The 13,450-nt window shown below is 37.8% G+C and overlaps 1 protein-coding gene across 4 annotated transcripts in view; it reads right to left on the bottom strand.

The window, feature by feature from the left end:
• Nucleotides 1–1,231: 1,231 nt before the first annotated feature.
• The window catches only part of RNASEH2B (ribonuclease H2 subunit B), a 43,698-nt gene continuing 31,479 nt past the window's right edge, over nucleotides 1,232–13,450 (bottom strand). The window contains exons 10-11 of one of the 4 annotated variants that reach the window (XM_027471241.3): nucleotides 4,256–4,371; nucleotides 1,232–2,999 (exon numbers count right to left, since the gene is read on the bottom strand). In XM_027471241.3, coding sequence (XP_027327042.2) covers nucleotides 2,819–2,999; nucleotides 4,256–4,371 — 297 coding nt within the window. In that variant the 3' untranslated portion in view covers nucleotides 1,232–2,818. Of the gene's footprint in view, nucleotides 3,000–4,255; nucleotides 4,372–6,328; nucleotides 7,034–8,982; nucleotides 9,190–13,450 lie in introns of those variants that run through there. The other 3 variants (XM_027471257.3, XM_027471271.3, XM_027471265.3) reach the window with 3 other exon arrangements.

Raw genomic sequence — 13,450 nt, 5'->3', positions numbered from 1 at the left:
AAAGAGTCATCAATGGCTTACTCCGAAGAAGGTTCAGCTGTCACTAGCTACCAACCTCAGTAACCATTCTGCTCGGTTTCTCTGACATAGGACCAACTAGAAAGATCAACAAATCTATCAGCTATTTGTTTTTTACTCCTACTAAATCAAAAAAACACTTTTTTAGGAAAAAACAGGGCCATTTGCAATGTGACAGGCGCTGAGACAGAAGAGTTGTGCACACAGAGGCAACAAGGCAGCTAGGCTTAGACACTTGAGCTATGACAGCTCTTCAGTCTTTGCAGTGCTTTGCGAGTTGGTTTTATTGGACTTAGCACCGTAAATGCTACTTCACATCTAAATAGAAGCTGCCTTAGTGCTTCGTTCTTAGCACCGGTTGTTTCTACAGAAATTGTTTCTACAGTTGTTTCTACAGAAAAGTACTGGTGAGTGATGGGCTTATGAGATGGTATAAGCCCTATTACTATTACTCTTCTTACTTTGCTCTTATTAGTACCAATAAACATACTTGACTGCCAAAAAAAACCCACAACAAACCAAATCCAAACCCAAAACAAAACCAAAAACCCCTCTACCTTTGCTTTCCCCTTGTTCTCTGGATTTCACAAATGGAATGGCAATAAGACTCCTACCAGCCCTGCAGCCTCGTGTCAGAGCACAGCATCATGGTGATACCAGAACAATGTTTTGGCAAAGGGATGGCTTTTTCTTTGTGTCTGATTAACTGCCTTCTACAAAGTAAAAACACCACCAAACCAACCCACCCAACCTCCCCACCTTCCAACCCCCCCAAAAAGTAAAGGCTATCCGTGTAGATCAGCGACAGAACACCTATGTACTACGTGTGTGATGGCACAGAATGTGAAATATGTTAAAAATGACATGAATATCACATCATTCTCTTCACCTCTTCTCTCCTTATCCCCTCCTTATCTCAGAGGCTTTACACCACAGTCATTAAAAGCAAAATGGCCAAAGTACGTGGGCCAGCAACTGTATGCACACACCAATAGGTTTTCACTAGAGCACCTGTACAGTAGGCTCCTCAACAATTAGCATCACTGAATCTCTCTTAATGAACCTTTAAATTCGTGTCTATCTCAGGAGTCATTTTTTTCCTTCAACTCAAAATTACTGACTAGCTTGCAGAGGCTAGTGAAATTAGTAGGCTGATGGCACTGCATTTCTCTTTGTATTTCTCTCTGAGATTAATGAAGAAACGATCAACAAATTATTCCAAAGGTATTTATTTTTTTCTTGCACATGAAGTAAAAATAAAATCTGAAATAAAAAATTAACAACTCTTTACTGAAATATACAATCTTATTTATACACCAAGTATTTTTTGAATATAAGAAGCTAGAAAAATAGAAATCTCATCTTGAACCCATATAATATTCTTGCAGTACTGCTTAGAAAATTATGTTAAAATAAACATTCTTTCCTTGAAAAGGCACAGTGCACTTTGCTTAACTAGACAAGTGAAAAGGAAGCAAAGAATTCAGTGCAAATTTATAAAATAAGTATTTGGATTCCATCTCCTATCATACACGATTTCTAAATGGTTAACCGTTTGGATCTTTCATATTCCAAAACAGAGTTGATTTAAATTGAAAAGAAAGTTGAACATGCCATTGCCTCTTCCTCTTGGAATTTCATTTTCAGGAATGTCCTAATAAACACTTCTGGAAGTTCTTGTTTGACTTGAAGTTAGGCACAATGTATGGAAGCAAAGCATCTTTTAATTTCTCACCTGGAATGCTTCATTTAAATTTTACAGAACATTTTGTCCATTTGAGGTATCTGTGAATCATCTTCATAGTTAAAATTTACAAAAGTACACATTTATTATGTTCAAAATCCTGTGAATTACCACTTTAAAAATTCTGTAACAAAAAGTTCCATGCTAAAGTTTGGTAGTTTGCTAAACCGTTATTTAAGTTAAAAACATCAGTCTGTGAAGCTGACAGACCAGTTAAGAATCTCATTAGCATCCATTTCCTCCGTGTTTTATGTGAACTTTGACATTTTTATTGAAGTTTACTTTACTTCAAGAGTCAGACTACTCACAAGCCAGAGCTAGGTGACATCTTCTGGATAATAGGTCAGGGTTGGTCAAACCCAGTCAAATCAAACTCGGTGAAATGGTTCTTACAAAAAAAAAAAAAAAGGATATATCCTAAGAAAAAGTTAACTTTTTTTTTTTTTTTTCATTTTAGATGATTCTAAGTCTGAACAAATGGACTTTTAGTCCAAAAAAGTATTTGGATAGAATTTGAAAAAGAAAGGAGAAAATTGTATGAAACATTTTGCTACGCAGCTTCTAAAGCTTGAAATTATAGCCAATAAAATCATATGCTCTGTTAAAAAACAGAACAAAGACTACAAAAAGGGAAATTAATACAAAATCAAGTAATTATTTAAGATTTGCTCAAGGATGCTGTTGGTCTGACCTTGCAAAATACTTAGGCAGGTGCTTAATTTTAAGCATGTGAGTCACTGTGCCAAGAGAGGTTTTTATGGCAAACACTAATGCACAAATATTAGCTAGACCGGCTCTTCCACTTCAAGATAAGCATGGACGTAAGTGCTTTGCTGGATATGGATCAGGATGCTCAGCACCTAACAGGACTTTAGGCGCTGGTCCAGCAAAGCACTTACCCACACGAACAACACTGCTGACTTTAAGAACACTGCTCATGTGCTTAACATTAGGCATGCTCGTAAGTGCTTTCCTGGAAGGGCCCGATAGACCAATAGTGTATAAGCTATAAAATTTGAAGCACTGTATGTTTAACACACCGCATATTTAACAATGTTAATCTGCTGAGATTTGCTTTTTCTTGGAACAGGGCATGTCTAACTTCAAGCATTTATTTTCAGAAAGTGCGTAAAAAAAGCCTTTAAAAGCTGCTTCGAGATTATGGCAAGTTAAAATAATATTAGCGAGTCTCCTTATGCTCCTTTCACTTCTTCTTTGGATGTCTTTGTGCAGGCATCTAAAAAGAAAAGAAAACCCTAGGCGTAAGCATTAATCTATTCAAATAAGCACCCATGCTTTTAGTTTCCCTCTACAAACCATAAAGTCAGATGCAACTGAACACGAGAAAGCAAGCATCACTGAACGCTTCTAAATTTCTGATCGGAAGGCAAATTCTGCCAACTGTGCCACCTTTTCCAATTAAAAAAAAAAAATCGTATCACCAATTGTCACTTCTACAAATAGAACTAATTTTACTATGTAAGACTGAAAATGATGTGCAAGTCCAACCCTGACATATCCTCAAGTCAGTGCTGGTATTTCCGTATGAAGTTTTCCATGCTCAATGATGTCAATCCGTTTGCAACGTGAAGTCTTAAAAGAGTTGGACTCTAAGAGCTGCTTAATCCGAAAACAACAACTATAAATGCATCACAACTCATCAGTTATTTACATGAGCATGTAAAGACAGCATGCTAATCCTGAAAAAGAAATAAAGTAAGACCATATTTCTGTAACGGCGCTGGCATATTGTCTCATGCTAAGCTAACCAAGCAAGAAATAGCAAAGCAGCACTTCATAATGACCTAGCGCTACCGCTGGCTAGTCATAGTAACTATATTTAAATCCTCGTTGTGGTAGGAAATATTGTTTTATGTATTTGGCACCACATGTTCTTCATAACGTCTTACAGCTACATGTTAAGGAAGTTTCAAAGTTACTAAATGTATTTCATTCTTTCCTAAAGGGAAAAAAGAGTTTTTGTTGTCACGTGAAAGCTGTAATGGCTCTTGGAAACGACTCGTGCTCTTTTGTCATGCACAAATTTCTGCTCAACCAAAGACACAGTTGCTAATAAAATTACTGGTGTTGTAAGTTACGGCGTAGCTGACAGCCGAGGCTGAGATGTGACATGCTACAGCACAACGCATCCATGCACAGAGGAAGAACTCTGACTAGTCCTTATGCACAGTGACGGATGTGAAAGTCATGGCTAGAGAAAGAAAAAAAAATTGGTACCCCAAATCAGAAGCCATGACAAAGTCTCCCATCTGTATCAGGATTGTCCTTCTGCCCTAAATTCTGGCCAAATAGGGGTTTTGTTTGTTTGCTTGTTTGTTTTCTTTGAAGAAATGTTCTCAAACCGTTCAGTCAATGAAAAGATGAAATTCCAAAATTTATTTCACAAAACCTTTGTACTATTAAAACCCCCAAACCTGAAAGTAGCACATTAAAACATTCAGAATAAGAGATACAAACATGCATCTGTCCCACCTCACAGCTCCTCTTTCTACTGTAACTCTCTCCCACTCTTGGATTTCCACTGAAACGTCCATCCCATGCTTGCTTGCTTGCTTTCCCAACACCTTCCAGTGCTTGGAATTGTCCTTCTGTTAATAGATACACAATTCCTCATTTACCACAACACTCCCTAAGACATTGCTTATTGCACAAAACTCCATTAACATGACAGTAAGTGCCTGTTTGCTCTTTTTTTTTTCATTTTATTACATTACATTATCCTGCACTTTGGTGTTTTTCAAAAGGATTCTTCTACTGATATGAACTTGGAGGGCATATTTGATTGTCAAAGAAATTCCTGGGTTAGTTTGAGTGCTTTTCAAAATCTAACCCTTCTAGTTTACAACTGCAGTTCCTCTGTCTGGGCTCACCAGATGCTAATTCTTCCCAACTCATAGGAAGAACCTATTAGATAAAGCAAGAACCTATTGGATAAGCCAGTAAGTGCTACTACAGCACTGGGTCTTCACTTATAGCCCAGACAAGTAAGGTAGGAAAAAAAGCAAGACGGCAATCCCAAAGGCAGCGCACATCAAAATTGTCATGATGCCTTCTATTACTTTTTAATCTTGTCTCAGAATTAATATCAGAACAGGAAACTCGATTGACAGGACTGCTGAAATTCTGCTCAAGAGAGCTGAACTGCAAGGCAGTGTGGTGTAGCAGGAATTTCTCCATGGCCCTACATAGCAATTCCCATTTTTTTTCCGTCCCCTACCATTCTCTACCTCTTATATTGTTTTAGAAAGTTTACAATCACTAATGGAATTTTATTAATGCACCAAATGACTTGGGAGAATGATTCTCACTGAAAAATCAACAAAGTGTCTGCATCTGAATCACATATTCAAACCCTAATACTATGGACTGACTTCCAAAGATAAGGAAGACACTATTCATTCTGCAAAATGTCTGAAAAGCATTTCTCCCAAGGAACATAATTTTGGGTCTGGATAAACCACTTCAACAAATGTTTTTAAAACCGGAAGCATTGACTCTGTATTTGTTCTCATCTCAGTCCAGTTTCATTGGGAAGGCACCCACATTTGTGAAATAAGTACTTCTGTAATCAGAGATAATTCCATAGATTTCCATGTATTTTCCTTTATCTGGAATTCTAACCATACCGACTTCTCCATTTACAAATATGACTTTGAAAAAACACTGCTTTGAAAGGCATACAGACCCCCCAAAACTGCGATTGCAAAAAAACGTACAAGACACAGCACGGTTTTTCATTCATTTCTGTTTGGAAAAAATGCCACGGAGCTCTTTAACCTAACAGAGACCACAGCACTTCAAAGGATTCAAACAAAAAGCAAGTCAGCTTGAAGTGGAACAATGGCCTAGTTACCAAAAATGAGTCAACTCCCAGTTTCACTGAAAGTCCCCAGTATCAAGGGATACAAGGGGGGTTCTCCACTGAGCTTAAGTAGCAAAGAATGATGTATTTTAAGATTCCCTTTCTAAAACATTGTAGCTCAACCAGAGTAATGGCTTGGTGCAAGAACTCCTGGAGGAAATCAGACGTTAGTATTGTGCAGGACTGGCTGGGTCTACACAATTGATCCCAGTAACTCAATTCTGTGATCAGGGAAACTGCAATACAGCAGATAGCTGTTTACCTCTGGATATATGGGAATACTCTCTAATAGGGAAAGAACACACCCAAGAGTGAGTTGTATGTTTTAAGCAATAGACAAACTTTGTGCGTGTCTTCATAATGCTAAGCCTTACCTAAGACACTCCGAGTTAAGCTTTTGAATTAAACATCCAGCTCCACGTGGACTTTTTTTTAACCCCCCCACTTTTGTCTTTAAATAAATCTTTCACTAATTATTTTGGTAAGGACATACTGACCTTGGAACTGAACAGAAAATAATTCTATATTGCTATGTGTTAAGAGATTTATCATTTAAGCCTGAAATGCTGTTGTAATTCTTCAAGGATTAATATTTATACACAGGAAAATACCAAAAGCCCACAAGAAATATCCTGAAGCCTAACCCAATTCTTGAAACATACAGCAAACACCACAAGCACAAGTTTGTTACATAAAGTACTTTATTGCATCACATGGATGTTGACATTTATTGCAATTTGTTTCTAGCATCTTCAAAACAATCAAAATCTGAATATAGACACAATATCTTTGCCTCAATAAATTGCAGCGCTTATCTCAGCACTTAAGATTTGGGTCAACATAAAAATCTGATGATGCCATCCTATTCTGGTGTCATATTGAGTAAAAACCTCCAGAGAGTCTCAAAAAATAATGCTCCTAATGAACAAAAAACCTCTCCTTTAAAACTTATCACAGGAGAGGGCATGTTTCCAGCCCACAATGGAGTGCAATGGAGAAAACTCTGCCGTGTTCTTGACTGAGCTTGCTCTAGAAGGCAAGGCAGTACATACAGCTGTGCTGTATGCTACGTGCTAATTCCAGGCTGGAATTTCTCCATGGTACTACCTTGCCCCACTGAGACAACAACTCTGTCCCACACTAGCTTGCAGATTTCTTCATCGCACTACACCGTGAACATGAACATGCCCTGCATATATACGTAACAAAAAAACTCCAAGAGACGTTTTTAGCTTAATGTAAAAATAAACACCGTATAAAACTTTTCCAAGAGCGAGTCTTTATTTTGATGCTTTAGGTTTGGAGCTAAAGAAAGAAGAAATGGATTTCATTCCACTCTTATCAACTTTGGCCAGAGCCTTCTGAGCTGCAGTCATCTTGCTGTTTGCCTGTAAATGAAATGCGAGGTAGAACAAGTTAAAAAGCATTTTTGTAGGAGGGAAGTATAAGCTACAAATTTCTAAATACAGAAGTCAAACAAGAAGCTGAATCGCTTTTTTAGTATACAGCAGGAAAGATAATTTTATGCAGGCTTTAAATTGTAGGGGAAAAACCTTACAAAACAAATTTGAGATTATTCAATCAGAAAAATACTTGTCATAAATTGCTTAACCTCAGACAAAGACAGAGAATCAATTACAAAGACAAGGAGGTGAAACATCTTTGCCTTCTGCAGAATGAGATATCCCAACTCAAACGTTTACTTTGGGATAATCCCTGAGTGTACATTAAGAGGAATAATGCATGCAATATAACAGATGCATACTGTACCCTCCGACTCAATCTCATGATTATGCTGTCAGCAGGCTGAATTACAGCCTTGCATTACAGATGATGAATAATTCACACTGATTTATTATCAAAGTCTCTATGTGCAGTGAAATAAAGGGAAAAGAGATGGAAGAGCTAAGAATGAAGAAGGTGACCAACATTTGCAAAGCACTTTGAGGCCACTGGGACAACTTCCCAGACTTTTACACCTAAAACACATTTTATGAGCCACGTTTTATAGAGCTGACCTCTTTTCTTTCTTACATTTTAAAAATGTTATGTTTTAAATCTCTAGCTGGTTTACCTATTAAGAAAACTTTGCGTTGACCTTTCTTTATGATATTTCTCAGTCTACAGGACTTCACAATTACACTACTTGGGATCAGCTAGAAGGTTGCGGACAGGATGGAGATATGCAACTGCAGTATGACTGTCTGTGTTACTGTACAAACAAAAACACTGCCAAAGTTATTAAAAAAAAAAAAAAAAAAGTAGTATACTGTACGGAGTCCAAGAGCTATCTTTTCTTTCCCAGATTCTCTCATCAATGTGCTTCGTTATTTTAGAAGTAAATCATATTTAGCATTAAAAGGAATTATCTCTCCTCGGTCTGTTTCTATCTTTATGCTCAGTTCAAAACCTATGTGTACATAATAGAGAGAGGGGAAAACATGCAGATTTTACACTATTTATTACCTCCACTTAGGGGGCAATCCTCTAAGTTCAAAACAAGTGTGTGTCCCAGATACGAACAATTCTGGGGGGTGCTAGGGAAAGAAGGAATCTATCTGTCACCAGCTGCTTCTCTTTGCAAAAGGATAAAGAGTAGTCAGCATTAGTCTGAAGGTCAAAGACCAGAACAGAGGGCCTTTTTAGTTCCCAATGGACTGCAGAAAGATTCATTTTCTTTCAATGCTCAGAGAAACAACCCAGTGCAAGCCTCACAAGCTTGGCACACACAGACAATCTATTTTTCACATCTCTGCTGCTCTCCTAGGAACGGTACAGTGGCAAGCACCACTGGACTCAGATTTGAATTGGCCTCCAAACTTGTGTTGGAGCTGGCAGTCAGCAAGCTCAGTGTTGATTTAACTGTATTAAATTGACATAAATAAGCGCACAAGCAATATGTCTAGGTAAAAATACAGCCTGTCTCAGCAGCCCTTGGAATTTAAGTGCATGTTGCCATCATTGTTTCTTTTTCAGATAACCAAAAGTTATCAGGTTGCTATCACTCAGGCGTAGGATTTCTCATCTGAAGTTCTCAAAGAGCTTTGCAAACATTATCTGAGAATCTTAATGTGTCAAAGTCTGCAAGGTTCACTGGCGTGTTCACCAATAAAATACAGTCAAACAGTAACGGTTTAGAAGAGTTCAGAACGGGACATGAAGACCATCAAAATCAAATTAAACCTGAAAGTTCAAGATGATACAACTGCAGAGATCTGCCATTTGGCTCCCCCCCCCCTTCTTGTGTGTTTTGGAGGAGAATAAAAGGGACTCTGTGCTAATGTTAGGTTTTAATCTATGCTTTAACAAAACATGCATGAGTGCAAGGCTGGCTTACCTTTTTGTTTTTCAGATTGCTGCTGTTAAACTTAGTATAGTCTTCTTCTGCTTCCACAGGGACATCTGATAATTTCCTTTTCTGAAATGTTAGAGTGATGAAGTTTCTCTGTCAACCACTTTTATGTGTACACACATGGAAGTTTAAAGTTCTGGCTTTATAAAGTAACCATAGCACCAAAACAGGACTGGCAATGAACAGAGGAATCTGCAATAACAGTGGAAAGGTTTCGTTTTGTAATTGTCTTCTTTACACATGATTATATACCATCCCTAAAGTATTCAGAAGAGATCATTCAATGCCGTAGGAAGCATTTTCTTCTCCCTAGCCTTTCTGAAGAATGACTTTACAGGAATCACTTTAATCCAGTTTTTAATTTCCATGATTGTGTCTGTGGTGTCGGAGTCTAAATATTTAGAGAACCTTTATGGAGCAGCTGTTGGAAGTTAATTGTCTAGCAGCCAGGGAACCCAGACACTGGTCCCCACAGACTCATGGAACCGTGAAGTACCAGCAACTCCAGCGTTACTGCTATCTGCCAGCACGAGTGGATCGTCATCAGGTCTGTTATCTGTTTGTGCACAACCTCTAGGAGTGATTAGTTTCTACAGTTTGGCCACGATGAAACACTGACATAGCTCTGCTGGCTGCATCAGCACTTGAATCCAACAGTACATTGAGAAGCTTGACTGTGCTTGTGCTGGGTGCTTTCTAAACTCAGAAATAATGGGAGTTAAGAGTCCTCAGCACTTCACATGATCAGGCTGTAAGAATGAATATTTCTTTCCATAAACTGTGAGCATGTGTTTAGTTTAAAGGTGAAAACTTTCTGGTATGCTTCCAAAAGGGAAAAAAAAGTATATGGTATTTTACAACACTGTATTTTTATTATTATTATATATCTGATATTACTACCCTGTCCTTAATATCCTGTGAAATCTAAGCTGTGGCCTTCCCAGGTCTTGTGCCAAAGAGAGTGATTTTGCAAGCAACTTGGATGGTACCGTACCATTTTAAGATCCTGTTTTATTCATTTTGTTTATGGTGCTTGTGATCTCCCTCCCTCCCCCCTCCCTTCTGGCACAGAAGCCAGGTCTGCAGCTTAGATTTCTCAGCTCTTAGAACCAGATCCAACAGCAGCCTTCTCTTCTGATTTCAATGGGATCTGGATCAGTCTCTCTGGGAGGCTGTTTACTGAGCTGTGATTACATTTTCAAATGACAATGTAATGAATAATGACTATTCTCCTCTTTTTGGAATCTGATAAACAAGTTTTTAAAACTTACAATAAAATGTTTGCATTTCGGCAAAGCATTTGCTGTTCAGTTGTAGCAGAGCCTACATATCCTTTGTAAGCTGTTATCGTCTGCCCATGGCCAGACTTGCCTATGCTGACGAACTAGACAGTATAATGATTACAACACAAGATCAGCGGCTTACAATTAATACAGATAACATCTTTTTGATTTAATCATTAAACCACAACGTCCAGACTGCACCCAGTCGACTTGATATTACAAGAGAGAATCTGTCATAGCTTTTCTGTCAAGCATTGATGTTTCTAAATCTCTTCTCCCTTCAGAATTTAACACAATTTCTAAACATGTAATTACTCTGCTGTATGAAGTAATGTATGTTAGACCCTTATTTGCAAAAATCATATACTGTGTCTGTCGATATACCTTGTCCTCATAAAGAGAAACCTCAATGCAAAGCAAGTAAGAAATTACAAAGTGAGTAAGTATGGTCTAAAGGAGACTCCAGAATTTAGTGTACAAGTCTGCCTTGCTCCTCTGAGGGTGTGAGATAAAGGAGAGATTTAAGCACCCAAGCTGCAAAGACTTAAACTCAGACACATCATGCACACCTTGGTCAGTGCTCTGAAAATTAATGGTATACTCAGTAAGATTTCACTGCCCAGCAACTGAACGGTTCTAAGCCTCGTTTCCTCTGTAACCCAACTGCTGAAATAAAACTATTTTTAAAAATAGAGCCTCAGAACTATCCCAATAGTATAAAAGCTATTCATACAGAATATGTAATGTACATCACATGTAGTTTAATATAGTTGTTGTAACATGCTTATACAGCTAATGAATATCAGTTGGCTCCTGATGTGTGTTTAATATTTCTTACAATACATAAAGATAATTCTTAACAGAATCAAAGGGCCAAGTAACTGTGCAGCCAGAACAACTGTCCAACCACATGGAAATAACTTATATCCATGGATATACATTGGAGAACAAATGCTATTAATAACAGTAGGGCCCAATTATTCCTGCATGTGCTAGCTGACATACGGCTTAACAAAACAGTCACTGAACCGGCCAGAAATGAGGTTATTTTAGACTGTGTTTCGGTAAGTAGCAGGGACTTTGCAGGAAAGGTCATTGTAGTAAGTAACCTAGTTTCAGTAGACACAGGGTGCCTCAGTTTAAATTAAATGAAAAGGAAAATCAGAAGTGAGGCTCTTGATCCCACAGGGGCAAACTTTGCAAACTGTTTGCCTTCTTTTCAAAAGCCAAAGCAAAGGGCTTGATGCGTGAGAGGAAGACTCTTGGAATGCAAAAGAAAAAGATGAAATACATAATTTTGGATCTCTTATCTTAACAAAGTGAAGAATTTTGAAGGAAAGAGCTTCTCAAACTAAACTAGATGAATACTCCCCCCCATACACTCACACAGATGCACACATTTTCCATCCCCCTCAAGTAAAAAGATAGTAGTAGTAAGCAAAATCTAAAATGAACAGGGCAAAAAAAGCATAAAGAAAAGATATTTGTTTTAGGCGTCAGGTAATACAGGGATAAAGGGAGAGCTGCCAAAAAGTCAAGCTGAGTTAGACCTTGGAAAGGAAATTAAAACAAATAGTAGAAGGTTGTTTAGCCACAGAAGCAAAAATGGAATCTAAAAAGCAAGGCTGCTACAAATGAATAGATATTAAAGCTAATCTAGGTCTAGCCCTAAAATGGAATAAATCCTTTGCCTCAATAAATTGTTTTCAGTGAAGATGAAGAGGTTAAATTCAGGGTTAAATTCAGATGAAGAGAAAAGAAATCACTCTGTTCAAAATAGAAGTAAAACTCAATATGCTGACACTGTTGGGAGACTGCCTCAGAAAATCACAAGTCCAGGAGCAAAACCTGGCAACCATTCTACTAGATAGGGACCACATTGCCACAGAGTAGCAAAACACCCATCTATTTGTGAGGAGGAAGAAAAAGTTAGAGTAGGCTTCAGCAGAATGGAAGCTGTGGGTGTGTGAAAGAAGGAAGAATAATTAAAGACATGGAGTAAATGAGAACTAAATGTAGGCAATACCTACTGACTTCTTTTTTTCCACAAAGATAATACAGTTTCTGGTGACAGAAAATGTAAGGGATTGCCAGAGGATTTGACGTGGTGCCACTTAAGCAACGGAAATGAAAGATGAAGATTGCATAAGAATTTTAAGGTATGTAAGAAACTGTGTGAAAGGGAAACAAAGGCAAGTAATGCAGAAAGGGATGGCATAGGGATGGATGAATATCACAAGTGGAGTGCCATGAACAATACCTATTCAAAATGTTCGTTAATTGTTAATTAAACATAACAGCATGCTAACGTTCAGTGAATGTAGACCACTGTGTAGCATTATGAATACCTAAAGAGCTTGTAACACTGTGAAAGAAAAGCAGAAGAGCCTTCAAGACTGGAAACATTATAAACAGATGAAATGTACAGAAGTGTAAGGTCGTGTATACAGCAACATCCTGCATGAATTTCAGTGTAGTGTAGAAAAAAAGACCTGTGTGTCTTAACTGTTCACTGCATGACTATCAGCTACATCACCCAGTAAGAGAGGCAAATGGGATATCTTAATATAATGAGATAAAGTTAAGAGTTAAAAGCTAAAGTTATGAGATAAAGTTAAAGTTAATCCCTTCTAGTTAAGACCAGAAGGGATTAATGCCATCACATTGTATTGGTAAAGATGTTACCATGAAAAATTATATCTGATCCTGGTCACCTGTTTTCAGACAATTGAGTTCATCTTGGAACAGGTGCAAAGAAATGTTCCCACAATGATAACAGAATGGAGAACCCATCTTCCACAAGCAAGTTTGGCTTCACAAAATGAAAACAGAAGGATATATATTTTCCCTTTACACGCTGAGAGAACTTATGTTAGGGAGGGAAAAGAGCCATTTCAATTAAAACAAACAATGATAATGTTAGCACAAAACCACAAGGGAATAAATTGGCCACGAATAAATTCAAGGTGGAATTTACAGGAAGGTTTCTGAGCATCAGAGGAATGAGGTTATACAACAGTCTTCCAAGAGAAGTAATGGAAACAAAAAATCCTAATGAGACTTACAGTGGAGAATGGTCAGTGTAGGAGAGATTATCCAACATGGTTGTCTGGGAATCCATGACCCAGGAGGTCCCTTTCAGGGTCCTCATAAATTACATATGAAAGAAA

Source organism: Anas platyrhynchos, chromosome 1, assembly GCF_047663525.1.
Source record: "Anas platyrhynchos isolate ZD024472 breed Pekin duck chromosome 1, IASCAAS_PekinDuck_T2T, whole genome shotgun sequence".
Classification (NCBI taxonomy): Eukaryota; Metazoa; Chordata; class Aves; order Anseriformes; family Anatidae; genus Anas; species Anas platyrhynchos.
Note: the sequence above shows the minus strand (reverse complement) of the source record. Positions and strands in the feature narration are given on the sequence as shown.